This window comes from Salmo trutta, chromosome 35, assembly GCF_901001165.1.
Source record: "Salmo trutta chromosome 35, fSalTru1.1, whole genome shotgun sequence".
In the NCBI taxonomy this organism is placed as follows: Eukaryota; Metazoa; Chordata; class Actinopteri; order Salmoniformes; family Salmonidae; genus Salmo; species Salmo trutta.
The window spans coordinates 746721-762573 of NC_042991.1; the positions used below are offsets into that span (position 1 = coordinate 746721).

The window sequence follows — 15853 nt, forward strand, 5'->3', positions numbered from 1 at the left end:
CTGTCAATAAGCCAGTCATATCAAGGTCACTGTTTGCATACACAGCCAGTGGTAGAGATCCTGTTATGTGTGTAAGCACTAAGTTGAGGAGCGATATAGAGGAGAGAGAAGGGGTAAAAGAGAAAACAGTATTTTTCTGGCCAGGATTTGCCGCTACTACCCTGGTTAGGCGCATGACAGGTGTGGATGTCTATGTGAGAGACAATGCTGCAGAATAAATCAGTAATAACCTCTTGCCTCTCTACAGAAGTTATGGGCCACTTGACCCCTCCAGCACGCGGCTAGACCACCAAGCCAAGAGTGATATGTGTTTACGTTTGACTGTTGCTGACATCCACACCTGCACTTTGGGGCCCCGAATGCAGTTGGCACTTCTTATTAGTCCAGCAGCTATTCTCTGAACTCTGACTTCTGCTGCTGAGGTAACCTGCCACCTTGTCTCACTGATAAGAGGTTCAAATTCAAGTCTTGGTTACCAAACTGTTTCATAATGTAGAGCCCATTGTAGCGGTCTTGGTTTGTGATTTACAGCATGTTGCACTGCATTCTGAATAAGATTTTCCTGCTATGAAACGTCATAGAAGTTGCAGCAACAGTAAACACAAAAACCATGTTCAACAATATTCAAACTTTATTGAATTTAACATCTTCAATCTAATGGCAAAACTATAAAAGAAAACAAGGCAAATCAAGATTCCAGGCCAAATGGATATAAAACGAGCATAAAAACAGTAGTAGGCATCATGGCTAAATATAACAGCAACTATGTGTACATATTAATCTGCATCTTTGTGCACATGAGAGCAACACTGAGGAATCATTCCATAAGACCTAGAACCTCTTATTTAACTGGACTAAGATCAAGGTGACATGTGGACATTGTTAGAAAGCAACAAAGAAAAAACTCAATTTTAAAAGCTCTATAAACATAAGCTTCACACAGAAAATGGTGGCTACCCCCAGAGCCATAGACATGTAAACATCAGCAAACTGGGTTTGAGATGTACAATACTAATGGGCGCCGCTGTTCCAGAGACAGCTACATTCTCAGGTCAAGAACGTAAATTGAATTCTATGTTGGAATGTAGCCAAGTCATGGAACACAAGTCATGGAACGCAACAATTTGACATATTTTGCATGCCTGTGAATCTGGCCAGCTGACCCATTCTTCCGTCTGGTTTAAGCTCCCAAAGTCGAGTGTGCCTGAGAAACCAAAGACATTTAAAGCTGCTCTCACCACTCAAAGCATCTTTGATTGAATCTTTAGAAGGGGTCTGGAAGTGCAGTCCCTTTAATATCTACTGGGTGTACTATCAAGTTAAGACAAAAATACAAATCTTAATTTATGTTCAACTGAGTAAGGCACTTTTCTTGAAAAGGTGCATGGAGAGGGGCCGTGTGACTTAGTTTGCCCGAGCTGAAGAAAAGAAAATGTATCAGAATATTTGTATCAGTTGCTATGGGTACTGGCAATGTCCTGTGACAAACACTGAAAGAAAATACTCACTGCTACATTGTGTGTTCCTACGGCATGCAGACGTTTTAAATCACTGTGTCCTTAAGACCATGGCAAAAGGAGAAATAATGAAGTAACACTCAGGATGCTCTATGGATTCACAAATGCTTATCAGTTGCCTTCACCTGACATTTGGCAATTAACTTTCCTTTGTGTGAGTGAGAGAAGAGGACTCAATGTGCAGCATACTATGAATGCAGACAAAGCAAAACTAGATTTGTACTTTGACTTGCCATAGTTGGGGGGGGGGGGGTCTTTGGGATGTAGCCTAATGCCATCGGGTGACTGCAGATTCATCTTTAAAAGGCAAGCCTAAGGTGATCAAGAACATACATTAAATCAGGGCCAATGAACGACAGACGTGCACTTTTAAATTACACTGAGTGTTCCATACAAAGCAAGGTGATCTTTTTTCAAAATGACGAAAATATTGAGCTAAGAGTTCTCTCACAAGCATTCATACATTTTTGGCAGCAACAGGTATGCAAAAAGCACAAAACAAAGCTGTCAGTGCCGCACTATTTTCCATGCCAAGACTTGAGAACTTCGGCTTTAACACACATGGTTTAGGCATACTCTTCTCTAGCAAAATGTTTGACAAATGAATCAAGTGGTTCTTTTTCTTTTAAGTGTCTGAAGCCCCAATAGCATAATTCAACAGAAAAATATTACATTTCCATTTGTATGACATGCATTAATGCAGAAAAAAATGCAAAACTGAGAAGCCATCGCAAGTGAATGCTACTGAAAAAACACTTAATCTTGCCTTTAAATGATTGAAAGTTCAAACCTTTAAGGTAAATCAACTGAATGACATGATAGCTTTATGTACAAAGGGGACAACATCACACTATTAGCAGCAAGCTAATCAAAGACCTAGACACATACTGTTTGCACTCTAAACTTGTGAAACCTAGTCACTGATTTTCTGTAGTTCAAAACGTCTCCTCTCCTTGGCACTACATTTAAAAAAAGGTTGAGTGCTCGCCTAAGATGCCTCAATAGGAGAAAAGAAAACTCCCAAAATGCAAAGGACAATGTCTCAACATTAAGTCACTTTTAAGTTCAGAGACCAGCTATTATGTCAGTTATTTATTTCACACTTTCAAAACTCTGTCCAATTTATGCATGACTCTAGAAAACATGAATTTACTAACTATGCTTAAAATACAGGTAACTGCCAAAATAAAGGAAACACCAACATAAAGCGTCTTAATAGGGCGTTGGGCCACCGCCAGAACAGCTTCAATGTTCCTAGACATAGAAGTACAAGTATCTGGAACTTGAGGGATGCGACACCATTCTTCCATGAGAATTTCAATTATTTGGTGTTTTGTTGATGGTGGTGGATCCAGCAGCCTCTGATCCAGAATCTCTCATTGGTGAACAATTTGATTGAGATCTGGTGACAGACACACCAGTGGAGGCTGCTGAGGGGAGGACAACTCATAATAATGGCTGGAACGGCGCGAATGGCATCAAACCATGTTTGAGTTGTATGTGATACTATATACCGATTCCGCTCCAGCCACTACGAGCCCATCCTCCTCAATTAAGGTGCCACCAACATCCTGTGAGAGACACACACTGTTTAAACCTCCTACGCTCCTTTGAGACCCCTCTTTCAAAAAGTCACAGAGATCTCTTCTTCCAAGCAATGGTAGCCAAAATAATGGGCCGCTGGGCATTTTTAATACATGACCCTAATCTTGACGAGATGTTAATTTCTTTATTAACCAAGGAACCACCTGCTTTCAATATACTGTATCCCTCATTCACTCAAGTGTTTCATTTATTTTGGAAGTTACCTATAAATGCCTTTCCACCCTTTGTTTTTGAAAATAATACAGGTTATTAGAATGTGTCTGTACAATATGAGGGGGAACTAGCATTAGGGAGCTGTGTGGAACTTAGGCCCTACATTTAACAAAACAAAATATTTTCAGTCTGCATAGGGGACACTTTTCAACCAATGCCATTCAAAATCAATTTATACCTAATAGGTCTTCATCCATCCATCCAAAACCATGATGAGCAACTACTGTATCTATCTACCCAATAATAAAAGGCTCTTCAGTACAGCTGGGATACTAGGGTTCTCAGGGTTGGGCTCAATTCCATTTCAATTTAGTCAATTCATAAAGTCAAGTGAAATGTAAATCATTCCCAATCATTTTCTATGAGGAAAACGTGGAATTTCAGTTTAGTACCTGGATTGGCTGAATGAAAATGGAACGGAGGCCAACCCTGGTTCTGTTCTTGCAACACTGCTCCTGTCCTGTGTCCAGACTGCTTTTACTTCACGACACTCAAGCCTGAGCCAGGAGGAAGAGGAGCATCAAAATAATCCCTCATTCCCACCGCTTTAAGTATCAGACATTTAACATTAAAGGCACTTTGCTTCCAATACTGTCAGCATCAATGTGCATGCCGTCTTTTCTTCCATCTCCATTCAACACAATAATTTATACTTTGACTTATTTATCATTCCCATATATTTACTGCAATATTTTATCTGTACACCCCTTCAACCGTGTCCTAAAGACTTGGCTCATTGCGACTTCCTTCCTGTTAAAGGAAGGTGGTGGGGCAAGGGGTCATCTCCAGTCTAGTGGTCCAACTCATCACTGCAATCTGTTTGGCTGAAGTCGGTAAAGATGGGGGGGGGGGGGTGTAGAAACTAGGGGTTGACTTGGGTTTATTGCATTGAGCTGCTCTTTTGGCAGTGTGTAATGTTTGCCAAACATACACACACAGCACTGAGTCTTAACACCAAGAGAGCCCAACTCATCCTCCACTTAAGATTGGGGTATCTACCTAAATAATATTCTAACTTATGCAGGGCTCTACGCTGACTTTTGTTTGTGCGCCTAAGTTAAAAAATTTAGGCACACAAAGAAATTTAGTAGCACAATGCTAAATATTTGAGGTAATAAAGCTAGAATCAAAAATTCCTACGCGCATTGGTGTTCCTAAAATGTTTTTAAAAAATCCAGTTCACACAGCAAAACATTTACACTCATATGTGAGTAAAGTAGTCGCACTGTAGAGCCCTGCTTAGAGGATGGACCATTGCTTTTAGTTCTCCTTTTATTCTTACTTTAATAGGTATCTCTGCCATCAGATGAATACAACCTCTTTATAAAGGAGTTGTGAAAACCCCTACCCAGATCTGTCCCATGACAAACAAGAAAAAAAGCTATGCTATATCATCCAGAGTCATCTAGTTCCAAAAAATAAAAAAGGGGGAGGGGACCTCAAACAGTGTTTCCAAAGCGTTACCAAGGTGCATGAACAAGCTAGTACTCCAAAGCCGTGGCAGCCCCACTATACACCAGCAGAATTGAAGGTTCCTTTACATAAATTACTATTGGGTCTATTAATGGCAGGCCAGGCAGGTACAACATTAAGATGAAGGGCCAGGGGAGTGAAGCAGTAAACAAGTCTGCTTTTCATCCAGTCAGCACACAGGAGAATAGCCCCAATGACTCACTGCAGGAGGGGGGAGAGAGGGGTGGGGAGAGAGAAGAGGGGATGAGAGGGGGAATCCATAGTGATGTAATCCTCTGTGTTGAAGGCTCAAATGCCACTGCACTGGAGTTCACTTCAGCTCTACCAGGGTGTGAGAAATGTGTAGCGAACTACATACAGTAAAAGATGTGGCGCACTTGTGGGTGTGTACAGTTTATAACCTTGTGTGTATTTAAGCTACAGGCCTAAAACACAGGTTGGTAGCGCAATGGCATGAGGCTTGTGGGAGAAACACTGATTGGAAACACTGTCTGTGATAATCACAATGGCCAGGGGTTAGGATTTGGGTGTTCATAGTGGGCCCCAGAGTAGGTATAGTGGTTGGTGGAGGTGGAGTGATTTCTTCAGAGGGTGTGGTAGTTGCGGTCCTTGGACTTGCAGAACTTGTACAGGAAGAAGACCACGGCCTGCAGGCCCAGGACCAGCACTATGCCCCCAATTAAGCTCGCTGCGTCAAATGTGGAATTCTTATGAGGCACTGGAGAGGGCCCCACAGGTGATGCGGTGGTGACACTGACGTCTGCACAAGGAGGGAGAGAGCCAAGTTGGTTATATCACTATGAACCACTAGCCAGGACTAAGTGGATATAGAACCATATTGATAAAACACAGGTGGAATCCAGTTTTTATTCAGTAACGCTTTCTATGGTCTTGTATGGTCTGCTTGTAGATCTTGGTGATCTACAAGAAGCCATAAATAAAGAGTCTTGATTTCATACCAGACTGGGCTGGCATGGGAACTTACTTGAAGCATGCGTTGCGGCAGAGACTGGGACAGTGCCGTTAGTGGTGGGCAGGGCAGTTGGTACTGCAGTGGTCAGGTCAGCTGTAACCAGCGGTGAGATGTCAGTTTAGTAGCATTTCACTAAATGCATATACTAGACATACAAAAACAGTTAACCATTTCACCATATTTAAAATTTGACATACAAAAACTGCCTCAAAAGAATTAAGTCACAAAGCAAGCATACACTGATTTGAGGGGAGCAGACGAGATGCTGGTATGGGCTGGTTACCTGTGGCGTGCTCGGGCTCACTGGTGCTGCTGTTAGTTGCATTGTTGGCTGTAGGGGTAACTGGAGCAGCAGTGGTAGAAGAGTGGGAGATTGTGGGTGGGGCAGGGACGTCAGTTACAACTGTAGTAGCAACAGGTGGAGATCCCATTGAAGCGACGGACACCGTGAGACAGACAGGGTAAAAAGAAGGAGATCGCCAGGTTATGGCAGTGTCTATGTCTGAATAGTCCAAAAATGATTCCTTCCCTTTCCTTCGTGCCTTCCCTTGTGATCTGACAGGGCTAGATTGGTGAATGTAATTCATTTAAATAGCTTTCACCCATTTAATCCTTTTGGACCAGTGGAAGGATGAGGGATGGGAGGAAGGAGCCATGGGGTGGAGAATGGCAGGGACAAAGGAACAAGGTGATGGTATTAGTCCTTACCCGAGCAGGTTTCATTAGAGCAGTTGCCCATGTTCTGACCGTTTATTGACGTGATGTTGACACAGGAAACAGTTGGAGTTTCTCTAACTGAACAGGGGGATAAAAGAAAAACAAGCACAAATAACAGATGTGATTGTGTGTTCTCTACAGGAAACAACGAAGACAAGAAAATATATTCATGTGATAATTTCCAAAAGATTCCTTACACCATTCCTGACACCCCATGGAACACGAGCAGTTTAAAAACAAGGATTATCTTTGTTTTCAGTCGAATGAATTAACACAAGGTGAGATTTTAATTAGATGGTTTTGTCAGCTCAGAAGTCTATAGTGTGCGTGTGTTCCTTCTCCCAGTCCTCCTCCTTCCTGGAAAGTCCTGAGTCAAAGCCCGCTCCCCCTCCCAATGCAAGATCTTTCCATGACTGATTAATCCAAGGGTGTGCATGTGAGAGAGTGAGGGGAAAAAAAAAAAGAAAAAAAAGAAAAGAAAAAAAAAGTGAGACGAGTGTGGAGGTACAGGAAGAGACTTGAAAGGATCAGAAATCCTAGCCTCTGAGCAAAACCCCTTGCTCTGGACATCAGCTACGAGAAGTGACACTGATTAACTATGTTAGTCTTCATTTACTCCTTAAGAGTCTTAAAACAACCCCCCCCCCCCCCCCCCCCAAGTTTAAGATGGTTATACCATGGATCATTTAGCTATTGGATTTTGAATTTTAGGACCCCTTAGCGTATACGTTTTTTCTTCTAAAGATTACTTGATCAAACATTGGATTTGTCCTTACTGCTATTCGCCCATAGAAACACATTGCTTCAGACATGGATAAACAGATATTTATTTTTTGGGGGGGGACTCTGAACAGTCTGTCTGCGAGATAAGATCAGGAAACTTATTTTTTTAGGCACTAATGGCCATATATACACAGCCATATATTTTCCCCCGTCGCTACTAAGAACCCAAATTGGATTATTTCTATATCTCCACACTCAGTTCTACAGGTGACCTATATAAGATTTGCATTTTCACACGGCTGTAGCACACAGATACCATGCTCATTTCCTGTCACTGTTCCTTTACATTTTGAGGTGGTTGTCATGGTAACGGCAGGTCATTTGCAACAAAAGTATGACCCAAATAAATCAGATCCGAGCATCTAATGGCCATATATACACAGCCATTAATTTTTTTTTAACTGGTACCCAGACATTTAGACATTTACATGTTTGTGAAAGACTCACCTTTCCGTAAAGGGGTCATAATAGTTTTCTAGGCCAAACAGTTCAGACGCTACAGACGTTTTCATCTAGCTCTGCCACCTTTCACCACAGATGCAGAAGAGCGACATCGGCGGATGTGGTGGATTGAGAGGCAGCCCCCCCAAAAAATCATATCGCCAGCTTAAACTGACAGATTTTGATGGGATTTTTTATGATGCTAATTACATTTACGCAGGGGCACCATCCCCTCTAAGGGGTTAATAAAGAGAGCAGGAGAGAGTTGTTCCATTGTCAGAGTCAAGAGCCCTTTCTAACGAGACATTGATTTTCACCACACTTATCATACAGTAAAACATTAGGTAGGCCTATACTTACTATTCTGTGACATCATGCACAACCACAGCCAAAACTGGAAAACTGAACCAAACAGAAAAGGTATGACAGCTCCCTGCTGGAAAAAATGAATGTCTGATATTCACCTCTGTTTTGACACAGATCCTCACATGACCAATCTGGTCTGGCTTCACTATAAAAACAGTGTGAAGACAATTAGGCTAAGTTGACTTGCTGCTGCTCATAGCAAAACATCAACACGAACAGAAACCTTAGGGTGATCTCTTACACCCTTCCTTTTCTGGGAGTGTTGCCACTACCCTTGCAAAGTGTCTGTGGCCCCACTATCAGTGTATCCAGCAGGCGTTCTATTGGCCGAGTAGGTAGAAGGGTCCGTTACCTCACAGGCAGCTGTGAAAGATGGAACTCACTCTCACACACATTCCAGAAGGACTGACATCATGCTAGGGACATCCAGTGAGGGAGAGCAGAGAGGAAGCTTGTTAGAGGAGAAACCCTTAAGGCTCATAATACCGATGCATAAGTGCGCCTTGTTTTTCTTACATCAAGACCTTTAAGACCACTGAGCTAAATCAGCTGACACATGTAACTCTGCGGCATTAAAATACAGCCTTCAGAACGAAATGGTGTCACTCTGACGGCAATGCATTGTTCACATGAAATCCCTAAACCAAAAGACAAATCTGATAATAACAGTGGGGTTGACTAACTCACCACACCGAGTTGGGTTATTCTAGGCCTAAGTGAGCTGGGTCTGTAGTGTACTTTAGAACTGCCACCTCCATAGTGAGTCTGTGTGAGCTTTCAGATTTACTGAGTTCATATCTAATAGGCGATCTGCTGGGGAATTGTGAGAAGCATTAGTTCAGTCCTAAGACCTACTGTGTGGTTAAAGATGTTAGTTCAGGTGTGTGTGTGTGTGTGTGTGTGTGTGTAAGAGTGACTGGAGTAGTGGTGAGAGTTGTTTGTTCTGGTGTGTGACACACAGTGCTGTAGGATTTTGTCTTTCGTTGTGGCTGCTGAGAGGAGTGAATGAGCCACACAGCCACTAAGAACTAAGGCTGGGAATGGCCTGAGACTTCCCAAGACAATATATTTACGATACTTAGGTGCCGATACAATATGTATTGCAATTCTCACGATTCTGTGTGTATTGCGATTCGATACTGTGATTTCATTGCGATTCAGTGATCCAAAAATATTGCTGCAGAGTGACGAGAGCCATTAGAGAATTTATTTTGATCAGAAATGGAAATATAAGTGCTGAAAACAAATTGGCTGCCTACGTAAAAAAAAAAAATATTAGAACAGGCTATGAAGGGAAAATACTGAAGTTTGAGCAGGTACAGCAGACTAGTGCTAAAATAATTTAGCAATTGTCAAAACAATATATTTAAAAAAAATAATCCCATATACATTTTCCCCCGTCGCTACTAAGAACCCAAATTGAATTATTTCTATATCTCCACACTCAGTTGTACAGGTGACCCATATAAGATTTGCGCATTCACACGGATGTAGCACACAGATACCATGCTCATTTCCTGTCACTGTTCCTTTACATTTTGAGGTGGTTGTCATGGTAACGGCAGGTCATTTGCAACAAAAATATGACCCAATTAAATCAGATCCGAGCATCGAGACAGGAGCATCAGTGGGAAAATAGCCAATTTTCATGCTTGAGTAAAAGTAAACATGCTGTACCTTAAGTGACAAGGAACAGTGAGTCACCCAGTAAAACATTAAAGTATTTTTACTTAAGTGGATCTTTCTATAAACTAGGGTACCAGTGAGCATTTCTTGTAGTGGACAACCGTTTGGCGCTGTTACAAAGTCAATAATAAATTTGCCTTTTTTTCTCTCATGCGACTACATTGATATAAAAAGGGGAACACATGAGTTTAATCAAAACCTATGCTTTCAGTTCCCATATTTGTCAAAAATCATGTGACAAAGCACTACCGTACCTTTCTTTCCTTACATTTATGATACTGTTTGTTATATCATATACTAAGCATTTAACAATTGAATTACACATTTTGACCTTGATCCTGTGGAATTCCTGGATATTGCTATTGGACTCTTTCTGTATGGTGATCTCGGGAAGTTCACTGTAGCCTAATGCAACAGTTTTGCTTCCGTCCCTCTACTCGCCCCTACCTGGGCTCGAACCAGGGACCCTCTGCACACAACAACTGACACCCTCGAAGCATCGTTACCTATTGCTCCAGAAAAGCCACGGCCCTTGCAGAGCAAGGGAAACTACTTCAAGATCTCAGAGTGACGTCACCGATTAAAACGCTATTAGCGCGCACCCCGCTAACAAGCTAGCCATTTCACACCAGTAACAATAATATTTCATATCTCCCTATGTTACGACGTGAAAACGGTGTTCAAGGGCACACATTTCCAAAATAATGTGATTGCAAAATCCAATGCGTCAAAACAGAGAGGAACTTTAATATGATTAAGAAAACAAATCAATACTGTCACTAACAGGGTTCTTCAATAATTACAAATAATAGTTTGATGCGTGTTTGATGGGTTGGTCCTGTGTGGCTCAGTTGGTAGAGCATGGCGCTGGCTACGCCAGGATTGTAGGTTCGATTTCCACGGAGGACCAGTACAAAAAAAGTTGCTCAGGATTAGAGGTCGACTGATTATGATTTTACAATGCTGATACCGATTATTGGAAGACCAAAAAAAGCAGATTCCGATAAAATTTTTTTTAAAAAAGGCATTTTTTTTTGCCATTTATAATAATGAGAATTACAACAATACTGAATGATCTCTTATGTTAACTTAATATAATACATCAATAAAATCAATTTAGCCTCAAATAAATAATGAAACATTTTCAATTTGGTTTAAATAATGCAAAAAACTAAGTGTTGGAGAAGGAAGAAGAAGTGAAGTACCTATTAGAACATCCAATAGTCAAAGGTATATGAAATACAAATGGTATAGAAAGAAATAGTCCTATAATAACTACAACCTAAAACTTCTTACCTGGGAATATTGAAGACTCATGTTAAAAGGAACCACCAGCTTTCATATGTTCTCATGTTCTGAGCAAGGAACTTAAACGTTAGCTTTTTTTTTTTACATGGCACATATAGCACTTCTACTTTCTTCTCAAACACTTTGTTTTTTGCATTATTTAAACCAAATTGAACATGTTTCATTATTTATTTGATACCGAATTGATTTTATTGACGTATTATATTAAGTTAAAATAAGTGTTCATTCTCATATATATATATATATATATATATATATATATATATAGGTCGACCGATTTTGTGCTCTATTTTTTTAGCACAAAATCGGTCGACCTCTACTGTACATTTTATTTAATTTTTTTACATTTTAGTCATTTAGCAGACGCTCTTATGCAGAGCGACTTACAGTAGTGAATGCATACTTTTTTTATTTTTTCTCGTACACAGACAGAATCCAACAACTAGCACAAGTGGACGTGAAAGAACAGCCAGATCTGATAGTTATAAATATGCGCAGACACACGTTATATTCTTCTATACTCCTGGGGAACTAAAATAGGATTTACACTTCAGAACAAACTTTCAAAATATATTTTTTTGGGGGGGGTGGGGGGGAACTGTTACCCCATGTAGTGAATCTGTCATTCAATGCATTTGTATGGGCTAATAGCAGTAAAGCCCAAAACAATTAAATTGTATTTTTGTATACTTCAAGGGGTCTTCAAAAATTAAAAAAAATGCAATAAATAATTGCATAGCAAAATTATCCTTGGTATGTCCTTAAAACAATTCCATATAGCTTAGTAGTATTTTGGGTTGCCAATTAGGCCAACTCTTAAAATAGGGCTACAGAATTTGTATTTAATAGAGATTAATTTGCCTACGTTTTTATGTGCACTAATATCATAGGCTAATTTATTTGGGGCGAATTCACCACTTGAGTAATTGGAAACTCAAAACACATTAGCTAGAACACTAACTGTTGACATAATACCCACTAACGGTAGCCATGTTTTAATGCAACAGTAAATTCAATGTCCTAAAAAAATTATAAAAACTTCGCAGTTGTAGCCTACTACCCAATGAGTCCTATGCACTTGCAATGTCTATTGCGCATTTCCCACGCTTTATATGTCAAAGCCATATCTTGGTTGCAAAACAGCTGCGATAAAGCTAAATGCTGAGACATACAAATTATACCAACAGAAAGCTGAGAACCTCCTCCCTTCAACAGTGGCGGCAGTGACAACAGCAGTTGCTTCCAACGCTGTAGATTGCCTTCCCCAGCGACATGGATAGTTTGTCCGAGTAGAACACACAGAGCTCTGTTAAGCACCATTGTTCGGCGTCATACTTGCTCAGGTCTACTAGAGGCCTTTCAGAAAGCATCCCAAATACATTCACTCTCTCAAACACAAACAGTGACAAACTCCGAGGGCCTAGATCCAGTTCAGCCCTCATTCCATGTAATCAAGGAGGCTAGTATGCCTGGAACCTTGACTATAAGCCAACTTAACACACTCAGACAGTATTTTAAGGGACTGTCTAGTTAGTTTGCAATGTTGATGTTAATTATGCAAATCATGACAGACAGAGGCTCTTTATAAAAACATCCCACAACCCTTGGTAGCTTAAGTGGCCCAACCTCTTAAAAAACACAAGCGGATTTGCTTGGGTTCTTCCAAGTATCACACATGGGGGAATGACACAGCTGTTCACCGTTATCATTTAGCAGCGCTCATGGGCAAGGATCTGAGCTTGGCATAGTTTTATTTTATGGGGTTTTCTATGTTTACTGTGGCTGATAACATCCACAGGCAAACAAATCCACTCTCCGTTCCACCATCTGATAAACAGTGGCTTGGACTACAATGCCACAGTAACAGGCAAACTGTAAAAGTAGAGTTGGTGGGAGAGGAGTGTTTGGTTGAGTCAGTCAGAGCAGCAGGGAACAACCTCAAAGCAATAGGCTGGCTATATAAAGACTGTTATACTGCATGACTCAGGCCCGTAGGAGCTTAATATATCACAAATCGACCAAAGCAAAGACCGAAGCCTAAAAACAAACATCCCCATTGGAGATCCCATACGCACACTATCCTGCATAGTCAAGACATTTCTCATGTCTGACCGGCACTCCCATTATCATAATGAGATTACTACATAGAAAAGTGTTCTTGTCCAAAGACCATCAGATATTTCTCAACTGTAAAATGGCTGGTGCGGAAGGGATTTAGGCCAAATGTCCTAAGCTGACACTTATTGGAGGACACAAACGTGTCTGTTCACTGCCTTGCACAACCTGCCCATTGTCCAATTCCTTTTTGTATTTTAACCCATTTTTGTGGTATCCAATTGGTAGTTACAGTCTTGCCTCGTCGCTGCAACTCCCGTACGGACTCAGGAGAGGCGAAAAGTCATGCTTCCTCTGAAATATGACCCACACAAGCCTTACTGCTTCTTGACATAATGCCTGCTTAACCCGGAAGCCAGCCACACCAATGTGTTGGAGGAAACACCGTACACCTGGCGACCGTGTCAGTGTGCACGCACCCGGCCCAACATAGGCGACGCTAGAGCGCGATGGAACAAGGACATCCCTGCCGGCCAAACCCTCCCCTAACCCGATCGAGGCTGGGCCAATTATGTGCCCGGTAGCGGCCCGGCTGAGACAGAGCCTGGACTCCAACCAGGATCTCTAGTGGCACAGCTAGCAACTGGGATGCAGTGCCATAGACCACTGCGCCACTCGGGAGGCCAGTCCAATTCCTTTTTGACCTGCATCTCAAAATGGCTAAATCTTGATCCTTTGGAATGACTTGGTCGAAAGGCAGGCTCCACTGGATTACCATCTACCTGAAAGAGACTGGTACTGTCTGGTAGTTCAATGATCATAACCCCAAAATACAGTACACTGCCCAGGAAATTATAGGCCTAGGCTTACACATTAAAGTCAAAATGTATGCCTCTTGATTACAATGTCGCACACATGTAGAAAATGATCGACACTGCCATACCGACCACTTACCGCAGGCATTTTGTGGATATCGTTCATAGACTATACTAGAGAAATGTGAAGCTTGAAATGAAATACATTTCCTAATATGGGTGATTGTTAATGGGACAATTGATGGCTACAAGCATCAAACCAGTAGCAGTAGTTTAAAGGATAATGCGTATAAAAAAAAACCTGTGATTAATGTTATAAACTTAGCCTTCCATTTATTGTTATTACATCAATTCAGGCAATTTATCACAATATGGATTTTTGTCCATATCACCCAGCTTTAACGGGTAGGTACTACTTACATGTGCAGTTCAACCATTGACAGTCACCGACACAAGTGTTACAAGTGAGTTCAGCACATCCATCATCTGAAAGGGGAAACATCAATCAACATACAAGTAATTAGAAGTGTATACAAAGGTTAGTTGTGATAGACCAGAATTGTCACAAATGAGGGAATTAGCCCAACTGATGGATATAGACCTAATTGGACTTGCCAGGGAGATATTTACTTAATAGGCACAACATTAGATACTCATCAACTGTAAGTACGTTAGCTATGATTTCTGGTAGATGACTGCCTACGAGGTGAGAAAGGTCATGTCAATCTCTAATGCTGGTTTATGACATTTAAAACACCTGTGGGTGTAACTAATAGAAAGAAGAGGGACTGAGAAACCCGCTGTCCCAATGACGGACATTAATATTTATTGTCCCTCTGTCCGTGTGACTTATGTAGCTTGACCTGTGATATTTTTGGTTAAATATAGCTATAGATTGATAACGCACTCTAAATTAAAATGTGACGCAAGGCGGACAGGCAAGCAAGGGACAGCTGGCCAACAAGAGCATAGCTGGCCATTTCACTAACCACCCATCTTCTAAAGTTATGTTGTCCAAAGGGACAATAACCAAAACTCTTAAACAAATACATATATGTGCCTGTTATTTCAGGGTTGCTGACTACAGTAATTGTGTCCTAAAAGCTAGCAGCTATGACGATAGCTAACGTGGGCTGCTTGATATGTCGCTTGCAGTCTGAAAAAAAGGCTAGAGGGCTAACTCAGCTGGCTAACGTTACACATCCATCATTAAGAATTGACAACACGTATGATTCCCACAAATCGTTTTTAGAAACAGTTTGCTGTCACATTCGGGGCAACAAGAACGATATGTGGCATAAACATGCACTCAAAACGGCTCGCGCATGTATGTATACGAGCTAGATAGCTAGCGCTTAGCTCGCTGGTTTTCTAATGCAGAGAGCAGAAAAACAAGCTATGCTTTACTAGGTCGCAAACTTACCTACGTTCGCAACTGTTGTTGCAGCCACCAAGGCGAGGACTAATGTAACGTAAACAAGTTTTAAGTACATGTTTAATTGATATTTTCCCTCAACTTGTTCGTCGTTCCACTCGAGTTATGCAGAGTCGCGAGAGAGATCTGATTTCTGCTGGATACGGTTTTCTGACGCTGTTGCTATCTAACTGTTTACTTCCTTCTACCAGAGATACTCACTTTTGAGGAGATGGGAATTGTATTACCGCACATTGTGTTTTTGCCCAAAGGTTGTCAATGGGCCGCGCGGTGCATTCTGGGAGATTTTGGTACAGGTGCGGATTGGAGTCAATTAGGCGCTTGCTCCCAAAAAATAAGTTACGTGAACGAAAAGTACAATATTACAAATATTTTCTGAGATTTGAGATGCGCAACTTATTCTCTGGAATATCGTATAGTTTTGTTATCGTAACATTACGTACTTTCGACGAAATTGGTCAGGTTT

General features: G+C 41.2%; 1 protein-coding gene across 1 annotated transcript; it reads right to left on the bottom strand.

The window, feature by feature from the left end:
• Positions 1–613: 613 nt before the first annotated feature.
• Positions 614–15608, bottom strand: LOC115174436 (sialomucin core protein 24). The gene is made up of 6 exons (XM_029732946.1): positions 15376–15608; positions 14373–14438; positions 6490–6576; positions 6065–6184; positions 5794–5874; positions 614–5568 (listed from the first exon to the last, which is right to left on the bottom strand). The coding sequence occupies exons 1-6, from the start codon at positions 15443–15445 to the stop codon at positions 5393–5395; spliced, it is 600 nt and encodes a 199-aa protein (XP_029588806.1). The 5' UTR covers positions 15446–15608; the 3' UTR covers positions 614–5392.
• Positions 15609–15853: the final 245 nt, after the last annotated feature.

Bases quoted from the DNA above. Each gene is read 5' to 3' on its own strand.
- LOC115174436 (XM_029732946.1), bottom strand. From the start codon at position 15,445: ATGTACTTAAAACTTGTTTACGTTACATTAGTCCTCGCCTTGGTGGCT. The intron at 14,439-15,375 runs GTAAGTTTGCGA...TTCCCCTTTCAG, and splicing joins AACAACAGTTGCGAACGTAG to ATGATGGATGTGCTGAACTC. The intron at 6,185-6,489 runs GTAAGGACTAAT...TTGCTACTACAG, and splicing joins CTCTAATGAAACCTGCTCGG to TTGTAACTGACGTCCCTGCC.